Source organism: Ambystoma mexicanum, chromosome 10 (genome assembly GCF_040938575.1).
Source record: "Ambystoma mexicanum isolate Mex_15411 chromosome 10, UKY_AmexF1_1, whole genome shotgun sequence".
Taxonomy (NCBI): Eukaryota; Metazoa; Chordata; class Amphibia; order Caudata; family Ambystomatidae; genus Ambystoma; species Ambystoma mexicanum.
Genome location: NC_090932.1, coordinates 724543435 through 724562358, shown reverse-complemented (window position 1 = coordinate 724562358; position 18924 = coordinate 724543435). Strand labels below are relative to the sequence as shown.

General features: G+C 47.4%; 1 protein-coding gene across 3 annotated transcripts in view; it reads left to right on the top strand.

Moving 5' to 3' along the window:
* Positions 1-18924, top strand: part of HLTF (helicase like transcription factor) — a 1760895-nt gene that overhangs the window by 1352782 nt on the left and 389189 nt on the right. For all 3 annotated transcript variants that reach the window (XM_069618321.1, XM_069618322.1, XM_069618323.1), the window contains one exon: positions 18004-18128. In XM_069618321.1, the coding sequence (XP_069474422.1) occupies positions 18004-18128 (125 nt within the window). The remainder of the gene's footprint in view (positions 1-18003; positions 18129-18924) is intronic.

The following is an 18924-nucleotide window of genomic DNA, read 5'->3' as shown; positions in this document are numbered from 1 at the left end:
CTCTGGCCGGGCCATCTGCATTGCCATGGACATGAGAAGAACAGCCTGGCTCCGTGCTACGAAATTAAACCTGGATGTCCAGGAATGCATCTTAGACCTGCCGTTCGAGGGGGTGACCTCTTCCACTCCACTACGGACAAGGAACTGGATAAAAAGAAAAACGGCTCACAAACGGCCAAGTCTTTATCCATCCTTACAAAGACCACGGCCAAAATGTACACCCAGTCACAGCAGCACCCGGACAAGGGGTGTACATACGGAGTGTTCCGCTGCTTCCAAGAGCATACGTCCAGGCAGCCGGACCGTTTGCCGACCCAACATCGGCGCAAGCAACAAAAAGGGCAGGAGGTAGGGCTTTTTCCAGTCCCCCTACTCTGCAACAGCCTTAGAGTGAAAGAAGGCATGACACGCCCCGCCGGGGTCCACGTGTCTACAGTGGGGGGCAGGCTTGCTCTCCATGCACACTTTTGGCACCAGAATTTCACGGACCCCTGGATCCTCTCTGTAGTATCCATGGGGTACTGCCTGCCTATCTCGATCTCTCTTCCCTCCTCCCCTTCACTACCACAGGTTGGGACAGCAACTCTTTTGACGGAGATCCAGGCTCTCTTCGAGAGACAGACACAGTGGAGACAGTCCAAGCCTCCCTGTGAGGCTTGTGCTTTTACTCCAGGATTTTCACCATTCATAAAAAAAAACAGGTGGGCCTGAGAGTTCTGCTGGACCTTTCCACTCTCAACCTCTCCCTACCGCTACAAAAATTCAAGATGGCTACGCTTTAATAGCGGGAGACTGGATGTGCTCCCTGGATCTGAGGGACGCATACTTATACGTCCAGATTTGGCAGCCTCGTCATTCTTTTCTACAATTCAGGATCATGGGCTACCATTTCCAATACAAGGTGCTTCCTTTCTGCCTCAACTCAGCCCTCAGGGTCTTTACCAGGCTGAATACAGCCCTCCTGAGTTGCAGCCCTCCTCCGGGCACAGGACCACCACATCTACCCGTACCTTGAAGACTGGCTCGTCAGGGCGACTTCTCCAGAAGCGGTGCACCACACTTCCAACGCCCTTATGAACACACTGCACGATCTGGGTTTTTCGCTCAATCTCAAGAGGTCGCAGCTGCAGCCTACGCAGGCACTGACCTTCTTGGGGCTCATCTGGGACACGTGCTGTGAGAGAGTTTTTCCCTCGGAGGACACGATCACGGCAATCAAGAGGGCCATGGCGCATTTCTTCAGCAGAGAAGTGACATCGTCCTGGTGGTACCAACACCTGCTGGGTCTCGTGGTGTTAGGCAGAATTATATGCAGTACCCTTTGGGAACACCACACACAATTAAGACTATAAGTGACAGTACAAATTCACCTTTGGTACAAGCCTGTACTACACAGTTAAAGTGGTAGCGATGGCTGAGCAGCCAGACTTATCTCAAGAGTAAGTGAGCAGTATCAAATAGTTACACAAAGGACAGCAATTGCTATGATTCAGGCAAACACTTACTCAAGGTTTCAAGTAAAAGAATATACATTTATTTCACTCTTCAGTTGTATAACATTATACTATTATAAGCAGTTTAAAAATCACACTCTTAATACACCACACCACTCCCAATAAGTTCCAGACAAGTTAAGCTCACAAAATGAAGTGGGAGCAAAATGGCACTCCAGCAATTTAAAAGGGAGGGAAAAACAAAGTTAACAGAAATGGATCCACACCAACAGTTAAGTACTCAGAGCAAGCGAACAAGAGAGACTACAATGATAAAATCAGATAGAAAAGGCTTAGGGCCAAAGTCAATGGTTCAAAGTCTTTTGCTCAAGATAATACAGTTCAGGGTAGTTTGCGGTAAAGTTTGTGGCACGGTTTCCGGACGAGGTTGGTTGGTAGAAAAGTTAGTTCAAAGAGAAGAGAAGGACAAGCCCTTGGTTTGGAGTAAGATTTCAAACACTTTCATCGCGGCTGAACGAAACGCACAACCGGATTTGCACAGTACCTTAAAACGGAGAGGGGGCTGAAGCTGAGGCAGACGTTCCTGGTAGTTCCTGCGGGCTCACGGTTCCTGAAGCAACTGTCGGACTGATCAGAAGTAGGAAGACTGGAGGGTCCTGCACTACCCAGGGAAGGAACCAGCAGCAGCGCCAAACAACGAATAAAACCCAAGCAGGGTCCGACCATCTGGCTATCCGGCCCACTGTAGCTCTGTACAGCGAATTCGACCAGAGGAGGGGTCCTGGCTTGCAGTTTGGACGAACTGGTTGGTCCCACCAGCTCAAGGGAAGAAGTTTCCTGGAGGATCTTCTCTGTCGTCGGATTCTGGAGATTCTGACCTGCAGCAGGGCTTCACCGGGCAGTTCAGTTGTTGTAGGGGTCCTCTTCTTCCAGTTCCTCGTTGGTTCTTTCGTTCCAGTGGCGACTCTGCTCTTCCAGTCCCAGAGACCTGCTTTTTATGCTGTTTTCCCCCATTCATACAACCTGGCTGTCAATCGCACAGCACGGCGGCTGGCCTGGCAAGGCCAGTCCCCTTAGCCAATCAGATAGGAGTGCGACTTGGGTTACCAAGGGAACCCATGGCAGGGGTCCTAAAACCCCTCCCTCACATCCTGCCTACCCAGACTTTCAGGCGCCTTAAGGAGGGCTTCTGTGCAGAAGCCCGCGAAAAGATGGCGAACAAAGGGACCAAACCTGGTTCGGCGCGCAGAGATAAAACATGAGAACGACTTTAACTAAAAGAAATGGTGACTAAACCCAGTCGGAGCTGAAATAAAATATATTTGGTCAAGCGGGTTTATGTTTGAGGCTAATATAGCCTAAAATAATACCATGGTTATATAAGATAACCGCGGTAGAAAAAATGGGGTAGTTACCAATACCACCAGCCAAGTCTTGATGTAAAGGAAGCGAAACAGTGCTCCAAGAGGAACAGACAAAAAGGGATAAGAATTAACCCTTTCCAATACTCCATGTAAGATGGGGTGTACTGGGTCTGTGGTTTAAAGAGACTACATAAAGTTAATGGCAACTTTACATGTTTCTGGGAGACAGTAGTCGGTCCCAGAAAAATTGAGTCAGTGGGAAGTCTAAAAGACAACCCTCTGTCACTGCACTGAAGTTGCTGTGTAACATACAGAACAATGATGATCATGGAGTAGGTGAGGCTCCAGACCCTAAAATCACATAAATGGTAAAAACACACACAGCAAAACACATGTAAGAGTGGGAAAAATGCTCACACTCTTACCAGGTGAAAAATATAAACCCTAGAAATCCAGCAAAGCTGCTGAGGAACTCATTAGGTAAGGGAAATCAGCCATTTATGATAATTCTCCCTAACACATGGCAGCGGTCCTATTAGCCGTCCCCCACACGAGACTCGGGATGAGGAGGATGCAGCTGCACTTCGCAGCGTCATGGAATCAGGAGCCGTTCTCTCTCTTTGTCTCTCTTTCTTTCTCTCTCTCTCTGTCTGGGGCCACCCTGGACAACCACTGCGTCCATGGCACCTGGACCCGGCAGGCGTATCACATCAATTGGCTGGAACTGAAGGCCATCTGGCTAGCGCTCAGAGCATTCCTTCCGGTTATCGGGTGCAAGGTGGTCCTCATTCAGACAGACAACTCGACCAGCATTTTCTATGTCAACAAGTAGGGAGGTACCAGGTTCCCTCCACTGTGCAGACTGGCAGTCAGCATGTGGGATATGGCCCTAGAGAACATCATCTACCTCACGGCCGTCCACCTTCCAGGGGAAGCCAACCTGGAGGCAGACAGGCTCAGGAGGCTGGGAGCGGACAATTACGAGTGGTAGTTGAACAAACTTGTACTGCAGGAGATCTTCAGCAGATGGGGACACCCCCATGTGGAATTCTTTGCCTCCTTGGACAACAGGAAGTGCCAACTGTTCGCCTCTGGCAGGGACAGGGCCCCAGCTCCCTGGGCGACATATTTCATATTCTGTGGGACGGCATGACAGCATACGCCTTCCCGCCCACACCGCTGATACAAAGGGTGATATGCAAGATCAAGTAGTCTCGCCACCTCAGCGTCATTCTAATAGCCCCATGGTGGCCGGTTAGGTCATGGTTCTCGGAGCTGCCCAGCCTCTCAGAGAGACCTCCCATTCCCCTTCCGAGGAGCACAGCACATCTTCTGGCGCAGCAGGGGGGCATGGTCATCCACTGCACGCCACAGAAACTAGCCCTCACAGCGTGTTTCCTGAGCAGGTCATGCTAGGGCACCTCAGCCTTTCCCAGGCTAATCCGGAGATCACACAGGGCGCCAGGAGCAAGGCTCCCAGGACCCAGTATAAAGGCAAGTGGACCAGGTTTTGCCACTGGGCAGACTCTAAGAATATCAAACCCCTTGCATGTACTTTGGACAACGTGCTCTCCTTCTCTGTGCACCTTGCCCACTCCGGCGTGCAGGTAGACACTTGCCGCACTTACTTGGCAGCCATTGGGGCCTACAGAAACTCGCAGGAAGAGGTGTTCTCTTCTTCCAACCGGATTGTCAAGAAACATTTGATGGTACTCGCTAGACTCTACCCGCCCATCAAGATGCCACACCCTGTGTTGGACCTTAATATAGTTTTGGGGGCCCTGGCTCACAAACCATTTGAGCCAATGGCGTCCGTGGACATCAGGCTGGTCACCATCAAGACGGCCTTGCTAGTCGGCCTCACAGTGGCTCGCAGAGTCAGCGAAATCCAGGCGCTTGCCGCCTCATAGCCCTATACTATGTTTCACAAGGATGAGGTAGTCCTGCGGACACACCCGGCATTCCTACCTAAAGTGCCTTCAGCATTCCATCTGAACGAAGAAATTGTGCTGCCTATGTTTTTTGCCGAGCCCAAGGACGGAGCACAGAGAGTTCTGCACTGCCTCGATGCCAGGCGTGCCCTGAAATTCTACTTGGACAGGACCAAGGGTTTCCGCAAGTCGGACGCATTCTTTGTCACCTTTGGTGGTTCAAGACCGGGGTGTCAGGCCTCCAAGGCCTCCATAGCCTGCGGATGTTCTCGGCCATCAAAGAAGCTTACGTTGAGCAGCATAGGCCACCTCTGGCCAACATGCACGCTCGGTCAGAGCCAAGGCAACTGCCATCGCATACCAGCGGCATGTCCCCTGGCAAGTCATAAGCAGGGCGTCCACATGGGCCAGCCCTTCGGCTTTCTGCAAGCACTACTGTTTGGACGCCGGCTCTAGGTCAGATGCAGCCTTTGGACAGGCGGTTTTTAGGAACTTGTTTGCTTAAGAAGGGTCTCCTCTCCACCCTGGGGCTACAGTCAGTTGTAATCGCCCATGCAATATGGAGGAAAGGGGACGGGACGTAAAAGAGGAATTATAAGTTACTCACCGTAGAGACTAACGTTGTTCCCTTTCCTCCATACGTCCCGCCATCCTCCCCCCTAATAAAACTGGTGTCCTTAGGCAAGGTTAATCCATTGTTGATGCGTCTATGGGGACTGAGGTGTGGCGCCTGGGGCGGGGCCAGGGCAGCACATGCTCCCAGGACTGCAACCCCTGCGCGCCACAAATTTAAAAAGGGAAGAAGGTTTTTTCTGGTGATAAAGGTTCCGTCTCCCGTCCCTTGGAAGGGACGCCCATGCAGTATGGAGGAAAAGGGACTAAGAGTACGTTAATCATTACGGTGAGTAACTTATAATTGATTCCGCACCCCCTCCAGCATAACTTTTCCAATTGTGGATTACTTCTGTGTAGTTTGGCTGGGTTACAGCACCAAGTGTAATATTTTAACCTAGATCTCTTTGTGTTGTATGCAAATGGATCCTTTCCGAACATCACAGTAGATGTATTCCCAGTCCTAATCTGAGATTACCCGTTCAAGTTCTTTCTTCTACTTCTTTTTGAAGGGCCAAAATACATCCCTTTGAGAGTCTGTGATGCAGTTGTAGATCTTCCCGGTTAAAACCTTCATACTGTCTGCTTGCTTTAAAGTCTTCAACAGGGGTGCATGGTCTAAACACCCCCTTTTTGTTAATAAAATGGTGCACCCAGGGCCTAATCTGCTGACACCACAATCTATCACCCTCCTGCAGGCCAACGTCCTGTTTGCATTGCTCGAATAGCTGTATCCACTCGTCACCATATCCACCAGCTTCCTGCATCCCAATTTTCCCACAAAACATTAATCCCCAAGAGCAGGTGTGATGACCCATTACTTTGTATTGCCGTGAACGGTGATAAGAATATCCTCAGCTTCCTCTTTTTGCTGACATACTATGGTGCCACTGTGCCTGTGAAATTGTCTTGTTATAGTCCCTTTGCCCTCTGCTGTCTTAACTATCCATGACGACTACTACAGATGCTGGCCTGCCATGGCCTCTTCAATGAACAGCCAGTGTTTGTCTGATTCTGCTTTCAGCCACTCCACTTATTATTATTATTAATTTATTTATTGGTCATTTGTAATGTGCACTATACATCAGAATTGCATTTCAAGGCTCAAAGGGTGGGGGTGAAGAGAGAGTATAAAACAAAAACAGAACATTCGAAAAGATCTTGAAGCATTACGAAGGTGCAGGTGCTATAGCATGAGAGAGAAGGAAGGGGGTAGGGGGAAGACGCAAACAAAAACATTCTGACTTGGTCGTAAGACGATTTAGAACGTGCAAGTGCTAGAACATGAAAGGGGTGGGTAAAGAGGCGTGAGGTGGGTAGCTGGACCAGGCAGTACAAACATACAAGATGCAGCAATAAGTAGGCAGCAACAAAAGTGATAGGGCTGCAGAAAATGAAGGACGACATTTAATGCAGGAAAACAGAATAGCAATAGTAGGAGACCGCGAAAGGGTAGCAGAGAAAGAGAGACCACAACTGCTGGGGAAATGCAGAAAAACAGCTAATTGCCCATAGCAACGAAGGTGAGGCTGTAGAAAATGCATCGAGTAGCGCAGCAGGAATGAAAGTCAACGATACATCGGAGTCAACATGGGTACAACAGATCAGGAACAAAGGAGAGGCCAAGGACGGCCAGGTAGTGGAGTGATGTTAAGGTCGGTGGATGCAGTGGTGCACAGTCGCGAAGTGTGACTGCAATGTACACAGAAAGGTAGTTGAAGGGTAACGATGCAGGGGCATGTCGCTTTGGGATCCAGGTAAAGAACGCAAAGTGCATGGAGCACATAGGAGGGGCGTAGACTCTTGGAACAAAGAGCCAATGTGAAGGAGGGCAGCTAAACGAACAACAGTGCAAAGTTTTGGAGAGAAGGGGAAAAAAGGGGTGATGAGCCGGGGGCATAAACTGAGGGAGCAGGGGAAGAGGCAGGAAAAAGTGAATGAAGGGTGCACGGCCTGAACAAGGTGCAGGTACCGCGATTACCTTGAGGCCACAAGCCAGATGAGGCCACGGCCAACCGGCGGGACTTGAGAAACATCAGGCAGGAGAACGGTGAAACTCAGGGGGCGGCAGGCAAGGGAGTGGGTGACACAGCAACATACTGGACAGGAAAGCAGAGTGTCCTTAAGCGTGGGCCTTGAGTTAGTGCCGGCTTCGCCGCTGAGCCAAAAGAATGGTGCCAATCAAGGATCAGAAGGGTATGCTCCAGGTTGAGCACAAAGGCCAGCCAAGAGCTGGTAATGGCTACGGCCATATTGATGTGGAAGCAGGCGCTAATAATTCACACATGAATCCCAAGTGGGCTTACCTTCATAAAACGAAGCGCTGCATCTCTCAAAGGTATAAAGGCAGGCTGATGGAGAAAGGGCAGCTAGAGTGCCCATCAGGCCAGCATGAGGAGAAAGAGAGGGCGAAGCCCAGTAATAATTCAGTATATCTGGGTGGGAGAGACCCCCTGTTCTTTCTAGCCATCATCCTCTTCCTGCTTATTCTCGCTTGAGGATCCCTCCGACTGCCCCCATATAAACGCGAATATCAATTGTTGCAAGCAGTTTCTTTTGTTTGGGTATAGCCAGTGGGACATTCTGGAACAAGTAGAGCAGCCTGGGAAGCACGTTCATCTTAACTACTGTCATCCTACCCAGTGTAAGGAAATCATGTTGACAACAGTAAAGACGGACACAACGGATCACAGTTTAAGGGTTTTTATTAAACTGTAAGTGCAGTGTGGAAAAACGTCTAACCTAAATCTAAGATGGGAGCAAGCGTTGACCATCAAATGAAAATAAGGCAGGCCTTGTGGCATCTTGTCAAAATAAAAAGATCTATACTAAAAAAAAACCTATTGCCAATTCCTTACAACTAATTATAGAAAGAGTGTGGGATAGGGTTTTCAAATAAAGAAAGACGTGTTCACAAATAATATGTCAGGATGTGATTGCCAGGGGGGGATCCCCCTTCCCCACGTTTTGAGCAGAGGACAAGGTGGATTTCATGAGCACAGCACACACTCCAGCTTTCCCAGCACGAGCCGACAGTTCCGTTCTTTAATGGTTAAGTCTATTTTCAATAAAAAGTCTCTTGCCTTCGAGGGTGTGATATTTTCCATGTATGGCTTTGGGCGACAGCTTCACCCCTGGTTCCCCCCCCTTCCAGGCGCAAACCCCTCACAAGTCGTATTCGGCCAATCAATTAAACAGTTCCTTTCTCAACAAACTTTTGGGTGGTGTCTTTCCATCCCTGGATCTCCCTCCTTCGGGTTCGGACCCCTTTTCAATTTCCAGCCTCCCTACTTTGTGTTCACAATGGCTTTTCTTGTATTCACTAATCAATATGTATTTTCCAATATTTCACTGTGTACATCCCTCCACTGGGTTCACTTCTGTCAACACCGTTCATGTTTAGACACTTGCACTCACGAGTGTCAATGTCTTTTCAAACAATTCACCATGCAGGATTTGTTTCCCTCAGCTTTACAATCACCCGTCGGTCAAAGACTTTCGACTGTATGGGGGATTTTACAAGACCTCCGTATGACCACTTTGACCCCTCTTCTCGCCTTTCTCCCAAGGCCTTCTGGTAAATGTAGTTCAACCGGGTAATCGCCTAGCGTTTCTCGAATGAACACCCACTTGGTGCTTTATACTTATATTCTGGCTTTCCCCTTCCTTTTACCATGAGTTATTTGTTTATTCAAAGTTAAATTAGCTGCTTGCTAATTTCGTTCAGCACAGTTCGGTTTCTTTATCAACACTCCCCTCGGCTCACCGATTATTAATTTCTTTGCGTTCTTGTCTGTAGAGTCCAGGCCGGTACCATTGGTCCATGTGTCTCTTCCCGGCTCTGCTGTCAGCGGAGGAGGTGCCCAGGTACTGTTGACTCTGCTGCAACACACGTTGGCTGTTTGCGGTCTTCCAATTCCTTCTTTTGAGGTTACACTTGGGTCTGTCGATAAAGGCAAGGTCACTTCTCCCCTTGGTATTCTCTCTCGCACCGTCTTTCTCCTTCTTTGGAACTGCCATGCTGAGTTAGCTCTCACGTTTTGCAGTCTGCCTTGCTCGTAGTGTGCTCTCTTGCTCCACCTTTCATCCCTGTGGGGAAGGGAAAGGGCCGTCCGGTGTGTGTGATTCTGGTCAATTGCATGACTTTGCCTGAGCCTCATATTGGGACATGTCAGGTAAACGGCTCTGATGTTAGTCTGTTGTCTTTCATGTTGTGTGGAAGTGTTCGTGTCGGAAAAGGGGGAGGGGGCAGTGTTTTGGAATATCCTGTGTGTTAGGATGGGGAAAAGGTGTTCAAGGAAGGGGAATACAGTGTCTCACTCGTCAGTGTCCTACTCCCCAAGAACTCCCATCCAGGTGATCATTCCGCACTGGTCCACCCCCAGAAACTGGATCCAAAAGCGATGGCTGTGTCCTGGCCACCTGGATGACAGATCCCTGGTGACTAGACGGGAAGAACCCTTCAGGTTTCTAACACCAGCCATATCAAGTATAATTTGCTCCACCTGCCTAAGTCGTTGGTAATCTCCTTACAGGGAGTGGGATAGTTGACAGCTTTCAAGTCAGTCCCTCTCTTTGTAATATTAATGCCCAGATATTTCACTGTGCTTTTTGCGCATGAAAAAGGCGATATATGTTGTTTTCCTGAATCGTGGGCTCTGTCTCTGAGAAATTCAGGATCTTTCATTTATGTACATTGACTTTAAATCCTGATCCATCCCCAAATCTATTTTCTCCATGACTGCCTTAATCGATTCCAATGGATTTGTCTGTGATAGTACCAAGTCATCAGCAAAGAGGCCAATTTTATACCCCGCTCTTCTCCTACTTTAATCCATTTGATTCTGTCAGAAGTCCTGACCCACTCCACTAAGGATGCCATTTCCAGTGCAAGGAGAAGAGGCAACAGCAGGCAACCCGACCTCATTCCCCCTTCCCAATGGGACGGGTCCAGTCAACTGCCCATTTACATTCATTCTGGCCAGTGGAGAGGCTTATTTGACCATGATCATGTTAATAATTCTTGGTCCTAACCCCACTTTACCCAGTACCTACTGAAGGAAGGACCAATCGACCGGAGCCTTATATTGGTAATAATGCCTGTTCCCTTCCCCTATTTGCCCCGTCAATGAGAAGGTTTATTTTCCTAATGCTGTCTATTGATCTGTTTGCTATAAATCCCATCTGATCAGGGTCAACCAACGATTGCATGAGGATTTCTAGCCTGTTGGTCAATATTGTAGTGTAAAATAAGCCTGTATGATGTGCAGCTGAATGGGTCCTTACCTGGCTTTGGAATCAGCACAATTTGTGCTTCTGTCATAGAATGCGGCACAGCATTTCCCTCCTCTCTAAGCGAGTTAAAGAGATCCAACATAGGAGTCAGGAGTGTGAGAGCCATTCCCTTGTAAAAGGCTGCCGATAACCCGTCCGTAGCCATTCTTTATTTCTTTCGGGAATATTTGGCATACTGATGCAAGACAAATACTCCCTCTGGTTCAATTGCTCCACGACGTCAGCCATATACAACCTTTGATAGAAGTTCCAGAAGGTTTTAAGTTTATGTTCCTCTCCCCTGCTATCTTTCCCACTGTCATCTACGATTCTTTGGATAAAGGTCTGTTTTTTCTGCGCTCTCAATTTATTTGCCAGAATCCTATCAGCTTTCCCTCATATTTCATAAGAAAGCTGCTTAGATTGGAGGAGCAACTTTTCGGCTTTGTCAATTCTAAGGGTGTACAGTTCTCCTCTTTTCACCATTAACTTTCTATAATGAACCCTAGTTTGCTGCAATCTGTACGGGGTTTCGAATGTTTCAATGTTGGCTATGAGATCAGCTTCCTGTTTCCTAATTTTGCAGCGTGTCACTGACGAGGTGATGACACTGCCCCTTGCCACCACCTTCATTGCGTCCCAGTGATTTCCAGCTGATTTGTCTGTTGCCGCATTATATGAAAAGTATTTGTAGGGGCCATCCCTTAAGGTGTCCCTCACCATCACATCTATTAACAGGTCGTCATTCAGTCTCCAAATGAACTGGGACTTTAGTCTCCCCTCCATTTGTGTGGTTAGCAAGATTGCGAAGTGGTCTGACATAGTGCCTACTTGTATATCTATCGTTTGGATATTTTTTAGAGCTGCTGCTAGCATAAAGACATTCTCAATATGCAAGCATGATTTGTGCACGTGAGTGTAGTCCCTCACTCCATGGTGTTCAGGTCTCTTTGCATCTACTAGCCCCATGTCTTCCAGTAACCCATTGACTCCTCGAAATTTCCACGGTTTGAGAGGATTTAGCTTTAGATGATCTATCCCAACTCCCCTCCATAAAGGAGTACCAGTCACCTGCAAAGAAGCCCTCTCCCTCCCTGATTCTCTCAATTGTCTGAAGGAAAGCATAAAGGAATTGGTCTTGGCCCGGGTTGGGGTTAAACACTGAAACTATAATGTGGGCCTTACACCCTATTGTACCTTTCACTATGGCATATCTCCCTTCCCTATCCCTGTTTGAATCAGTCAATATAAAATTCAGCTCCCTGTGGATCAAAATGGCCACCCCCGCCCACTTGGATATAGGGCTAGATTGTACTTGTATGAGGAATTGTTGTTTTTCAGTCTAAATTGGTCTCTGTATTAGATGAATCTCCTGTATTGCCACAACCTCCGCTCCTTCCCTTCTCAGATCCCTTATCTGTTGGATCCATTTGTTGGGAGTATTGAGGCCCTGCACATTGCCCACCATAATTTGAATATATTACCTAATCGGGCCTTTTTGACATTTCGGGATTTCTATTCTGGTCTGCCCATTCCTTTCCTGGTCGTGCCTCTACCCTTGCTGGTGTGTGGCCAAAAGCATCCCCAAAGAGCGTAAACTTCAACATTCTTACCCCCATTGATTGAGAACCATCTGCGCGCTACTGTTCTACTGCGTACAAGATGTTGTTCCCACCCCTTATGAACGGTGCTTATAGTAGGTGTTCCCCAACCCCATTTTTCGCCTGTAAATCTATTATATTTAACCACACCTTTTCCTGTGAACAATACCCAACCCTCGCCCATGAACCGCCTTCAGTGGACTAAAACACTTACAAACATTAAACCTCAAGAACATGAGCCTTAAGATCATTTGATTCTGGTTATTGGACCACTCCCCACTCCTTTGTAGCCTTTCTCAGCATTCCTGATCAAGTTCACTGTTAATAGTTCTCAACGCCATCTTCCTTTGGGCCTTCTCTCCCATGCGCCGAATGTCTTGCCACTGGTGCCTGGACCCTCTTCCTACGGGTCTATTTCAGGTGCCCTCTTGAGTCCTATGAGGGATTGAGGGATACCCCCAGATCAGCATTGAAGATCATGACCACCTTGTGCTCCCATTTGAATATCAAGCCGAAAGGGTATGTCCATCAATACCTTACTTCCTTCTTCAACACCTCCATGATGGGTTTCATCCTCCTTTTCGCTAGGGTAAGTTGATATGTTGTGGTTTGATAAGATATGGCATTGTGCGACATCTTGAAAGATTTGCACCTTGCTACACTTAAATTTGATGGGCCCTCGCTTTCTTTCCTCTGTGAGAATGGTTCCCTTGACTGTGAAGTTGTGCTTCTTCTCTAGGATGTCTCTAGGCTCTTCGAACTTCGCTCTTGAGATGCCCATCCTGTCGACCCTATCGATTTTCATGGGTATTTTATGAGGGATCTTCAAGGATGGATTGGAAGAGCTTGGCGATACAACCTTTGATATCGTTCTCTTAAAGTCCTTCTTTCAGATGTTTTATTCTCAGGTTGTCCCTTCGAGATCGGTTTTCTAGATCATCACATCTATTCGTTAGCATTTCATAGTTCTCATTTAGGATCTGGATTTCCTGGCCAATGTGCGATGTTCTGCAGTCCATTGAAGCAATCACTGTTTCATTGAGGAAACCCTTTCCCCCAGCCCATTGATTTCCTTCTTATTTTCGGGGATTGCTTTGAAAAGATCTGCCTTTATTGCTGTGACTTCTGTTTTGAGGAGGACAGATATGTCTTCTTTGAGATCCTTGAGCATAGAGGCCAGCATGCCCCTTGTCAGGTGGTCCGATTCGCCTTCTCCTCCTCCCAAAGCTCTCCTCATTGCTCTTCGCTGTGGTGGCGTAATGAAGAAATGTCTTCATCCGAGACGTTTTAATTCGTTTATTTGCTTTGGCCATATTGTTATTGAAAGGATGCAGCTGTACACCCTCTCCATGTGTTCCCAATGGCGAACGGCACCTCCCCTCCCCTCCAGTCCAGGCCACACTCTAGTATTTATTCTCCTCAATGATCACACCTCTGCTCCCGGTTTTCGTGCTGTTCTGTCTTTTCTGGCTTCTTACGCCGCTTCTTACGTTTCCCTCCTCTGGAAGGGATCTCTCCCTCTAGTCACCTTCTGTGTAAAGAATACAGGGTTCAGGGATCTTCTTTCTCCTCCAAGTCCTTTGTGAGAAGATTACATCTGTGTTTCGGGGAACCTCCTGGCCCATCATCGTGCTCTCCTTCCTTCTACACCTTCTCCCTAGCATGCCACGTGTCGGTGGCATGTAGGGCCTTGACTTCCGTCATGTGTCAGGAGTCCTCCTGACCCCTCTGTATATCTCTTCTCTTCCTTCTCCGTCGCCATAAATGGGATGTGGGTCTGGGTGGCGCCGAGGGCCATTTGGTCTTGCTCCACTCTGCTGCTGTCATGATCCCTGCTTCCAAGGGGTCAGGACATGCCTCATATCCTTGGACGCAGGCCCATAACCTTGATCCTGGGTACCAGCCAGTCCCTATCGGGACCTTTTGGACCTTGTCCTGGCGCCAGTGGCACCAGGCTCATAAAGATGACCAGTCCCGGCGCTGGAAGCGCCGGGCTCATAATGCTTAAGAGTGCTTGGGTGGACCTACCTGCAGCAGACCATGCTGCTTACTTACCAGCTCGATGGTCTTCTGATCCTTCTCTGCTTGGAACTACTTTTCCTGTCTGGGTGGGGCAGGAGCCACTCCCTGGAATCAGAACACAGGAACTCTTTTCTTTCCTGGGCGAGGCTGTGGAAGAAGATGCCTAAGCACTACAGAAGGCTATTTAAACCACACCCGATTGATGAAACGTGCTTCGCGTTGTTCTGCATCTGCAGCAGGACGCTCTCCATGTCAGCTCCAGTCTTCCTGAGATTCTTCAGCTCCAGTTCCTGTGAAAACGAATTCCTTACCTGCTAGCGATCCGATCCTCAGCTGCACCTGCCAAGACAAAACAACAGGTTAGCAGAATTCAATTAGAGAGCAGCGCTCTTACTTACCAAATACGGCGGCATCTTCCAAAGCCTTCCGCCGCTTTCTTCGGCTCCCCATCGACATCTGCAAAGAAAAGGACTTGATTAAGCATTGCATTCTTGAATTGCTTACCTGCGCTCCGCACGTTCTGAACTTCAAGAAGCGCTGCATGCCGGCATCTGCAAAACAAAGGGAGGCGTTTTAAGGCGCATTCTAAACCAACCATAAACTTTCTACTTACGCGCTCGCACGTTCGCCGGCATCCATCTAGCAACGCTCTCTGCATCCACGATCTGCAAGAACAAAAGAGACATTAAGGCGTGCTTTTGAAACAAACAGCAGTCATTTTACTTACGTGCACCGCGCTTCATCTTCTTCGTACATACGCGCTTGCACGATCCTGGGCACTTATTCATCAGCGTCCATTGCACCTAAACCTGCAGGACAAAGAGAGACATTAGAAAGGGTGACAGCAACCGGTCATCTTCCCTACTCACCTGCTCGCCGCATCATTCCTCTACAATTTCAATCTTGACACCCTGAGACTGAGCAAGTGACTAAATTAAGGGTGCTCCATAGAAACCGCTTGTGCGGTAAACGGCGGTATCTTCCAGCATCAACCTCTGCAATCAAGAGAATTGTCAATGAACCAGTGAAGTAACTGGTACTTGCGCCCCTGCAAAGACGCAGGATGGAGAGCCCGGCCTTAATATATCTAAGGTGAGCAAGCCACGCCCTTGGTTCGAATAAGAGGACTGAGGAAGGAGAAGTTCAGTCAATCCAGTTCCTAAATCCTTGTTCTTCCGTCTGCAGACACCTCACTCTACACGTCCGGTACATCGTGAGAAGGGGACCAGCCCTAGGAGAAGGCCGAGATCTACGAGTCACACTAGAAGACATGGCGACAGCTCAGTCCAGCCCAGCGCCTCCGTGGAAATCAGGTGAGCGTTACAGCTGCCCGTTCTCAATCCACTGCCCTTCTCGAGTCCCGCTCCCTCAGCCAGAGAGCCCCATATTGCGCCACCACTTTACATGCACGTGTCACTGCTTGGGTCTCGGGGGCGCAGGGGGAAAAGGATGAGTCTCCCCTGCAATGGCGATGGTCCCAGCGAGGTCGCGGAAGGCCAGAGACCGGGCCAGCTGCTCTCTCACTATCTCTCTCTCTATATAGGGATAGGTCTTGGTCTTTGTGGCGAGTTGGAGCCCCTCCGGAGCAGTGAAGCGCCGTTGTTGACGCCTCATCCGTAGGCGGTGCACCCGCCAGCTTGGATCGGGCGTCACACGCAGTCTTCTTCAGACCTCTACTGCCGGAGCTGTGAGGCGCCGCCGGCCCCTCCAGCAACTACCCACTTCCTCGGTACCCTGTGGGTGGATTGCAAGCCCGGGAAGGGAAACGCGATCAACTTTGTGTGTTAACAGGGTAGTGTTGTGTGTTAACAGGGTAGTGTTGTTGGAGCTGCCGTTCAAGTGCCGGCTTGGTCGTCCCTCTTGGCCATGCCCTTTTTCAGTAGTTTTCCTTATTTGAATAACCTCTCTGAGATTGAAATACCTCTTCATCCCCTCTTCCTCCCTTATTTTATTGGATGCACACCTAAACATGAATTAATCTTTTATATGCCAATCAAACCTTTCTTTAAATGTCGTCATAAGAGCCAACGACTCGCACAAGTGACAAAATAATCTCTACAGATACACCCACACGTTGACTCCTCATTTGAAAATATAATCTTTCTTCACTAATACTTAGTTTGGCTGTGTAATGAAAGTCAAGTTTCTTAACACATTTTCTCTAAATAAGTAAGGGATCACATGTTTACATGTTAACTCGTGCATACTCCATGGCCTGCTTCGTGTCAATACCATAATTAGGCCTGCAGGCAGCAGTCACATAATTAAGGAAAACTGATTTCCATGGCTCCTGCTTTTTTTGGGTATGGCAGATAGTGGTAGATGCATATCTGGACCAGTATGCATGACATCATGGCTAAGTAATACAATTGACACAGTTTACTGAAGTAGTGTGGCTAGTCTGTCCAGAAACACTGTCTATGCATTAATATATGTACACAGAATTAACATGTTTTGGTGTCCATCCGCACAAACTAAAATAAAGAAAAGATATGGTGTTAAAAGAATATATCCCAAGAGACTCTAACTAGTGCCCGGAGATAGTATGCTCAGTCAGCATACGGTGTATGGTACTGGCAAGCATCTACTAAGGAGGCTGAAAAAACTGCAATGGTAACCAAATTAAAGTAACACTAAGTGCCAGATTCAAAGGTACCAATGCTGATAACTGTTTCACTTGAACAGTGTTGTCTGTACTTAACGCTTGTGGGTATTGGAGCTAAAGAAGTGTGCCAAACCTTTTATGCAGCAAAATGCATGCGGTGTTCTGGATGTCCCTTGTGTGCTGCTAAGCTCTTCCTTACAATCTGCAGTGGTGTTGAGGCGATTGCTCTCAGGCTGGGTTGGTGTCCAAGCAAAGGTGGATCTCCACCGTCACCAGTCCCCCTCTCCCTACCCACAGCCCCCAAGCCCCAACCCCAGTGTTTCTGGTAAACGAAGTGTGGCACACAATATTGCATGAGGGATCCGTAGCTCTGCACTGGCAATTTGGAGTACAGCACATAGTCAAATAGGCAGTGGTGGCAGTTGTAAAGCCTGTAGTATCCTATGTGGGTCCCAGGCTTCGTGCTAACTTGACGCCATAAATTACCCCTTTACAATCCAGAGTGGAGCAGAACAGGCACCAATACAATTATCAGATGTAAAGCAGATTAAAATGATAATCCACACAGGTATAGTGGCTAATGTGCAACATTCTGAGATAAGAAACCTCAGTTGAGCAGGGAACTTCTCATCCACTGAGTCAACTTGCTGCATGGAGACCCGGTAGTTGACAGTTTCCCTAACTAGACTGTGAAGCCGTGAATTTGAGCACTGGGCTTCCATTAGGTTCTCATTGCCATGTGCAGTAATTCAAAGCCCTTGGTAAGTAACAAGTAGGTTGCTTTATTAAGAATCGGCTCATGAGAAACCCCACACGCATCAGGATTCAGTTTGACTCCTCTCACCAACTGCCAACAATAGAACATTATATACGTAGTTCCACAATAGAACATTAGGCATAGATGAATATTAGAACAGTACAATCATCCCACAGAACAAGGGAGGGAAATATAATTGATAATCAAGAATACAAAATGGAGGCATAAACAACTTAACCATGGTTTAAAAATGTAGGGAATGAAATGCAGGCCATGTCACAGTTTTTATAAAAGCATCTGGAAAGACTTATTGTAAATACCTGTTTCCTCCAAGTAATAATGTGACAATGTATTCTAGTAGTAACTGTTTATATTTTTTTTAGGTACTTTAATGAAGGAACAGTTCTCACACACTATGCAGACGTCCTGGCGCTTCTCGTGAGATTAAGGCAGCTGTGTTGTCATCCTCATCTTGTTTCTAATACCTCCTTGTCTACTGGCCCCCCAGGTTGGTACATCTACATTTTACAGGTCGCATTGTTCAGTAGAAGTGTTCCATTTTTATTTTGTTTTTTTTTGTATTGTAATAACTCCTGAGCATATGTAATTTTACCACTTGCAGGTTTGTTTTGATCTTTTGCCACAGAGATGTCTGGGCATTCTTTTGTATTTTGGAGAGCCTAACTTTTTATTACAAGCACGATCCCTCTGTCATGGCTGATTTAATAAATTCCAGATTTAAGACTCCAATCTGTATCTAAAATAACCATAATGATGTACCACTAAAGCCTCTCTTTTACGTAGGCCAACATAACAAGGGCACACACACGTGAGTTAATTTCAGCTTGTGAAGGACATTGGAAACTTTTAATCTGAAAAATAGTTTGTTCTTCTGTGGCTAGTAGTTCTTTTCTCTAGTGTAGTAGATTCTTTGTCTAGCATAGTTTGGGACATTTTCTCCATTTGTTACTGGTTTTTTCTCCAAAACACTGCATGTTTATTTTATTATATATTAAATGTGCTCTTACAAACAACCTGGTTACATGCTACATTTGCTTGTTTTGGTTTTATAACTGTTGTTTCTATTGAGGACCACCAATTCAAGTGTTTTTGCGTTTTTTTTAAAACATTTTTTATTTGAGCTGTTTGTGTAGTGCTTTAGTTGGCAGAGACACACTCTAGAAGAAAGGGAAGCTATTAGTACAAGGTGCGGTATATCATGGGATGGGGTTATAAGCTTGATTTGGTTAATGGTGATGCTCTAAAGCTCATCCCGATCTTGTCTTGCATGTAAATAGTTCCCT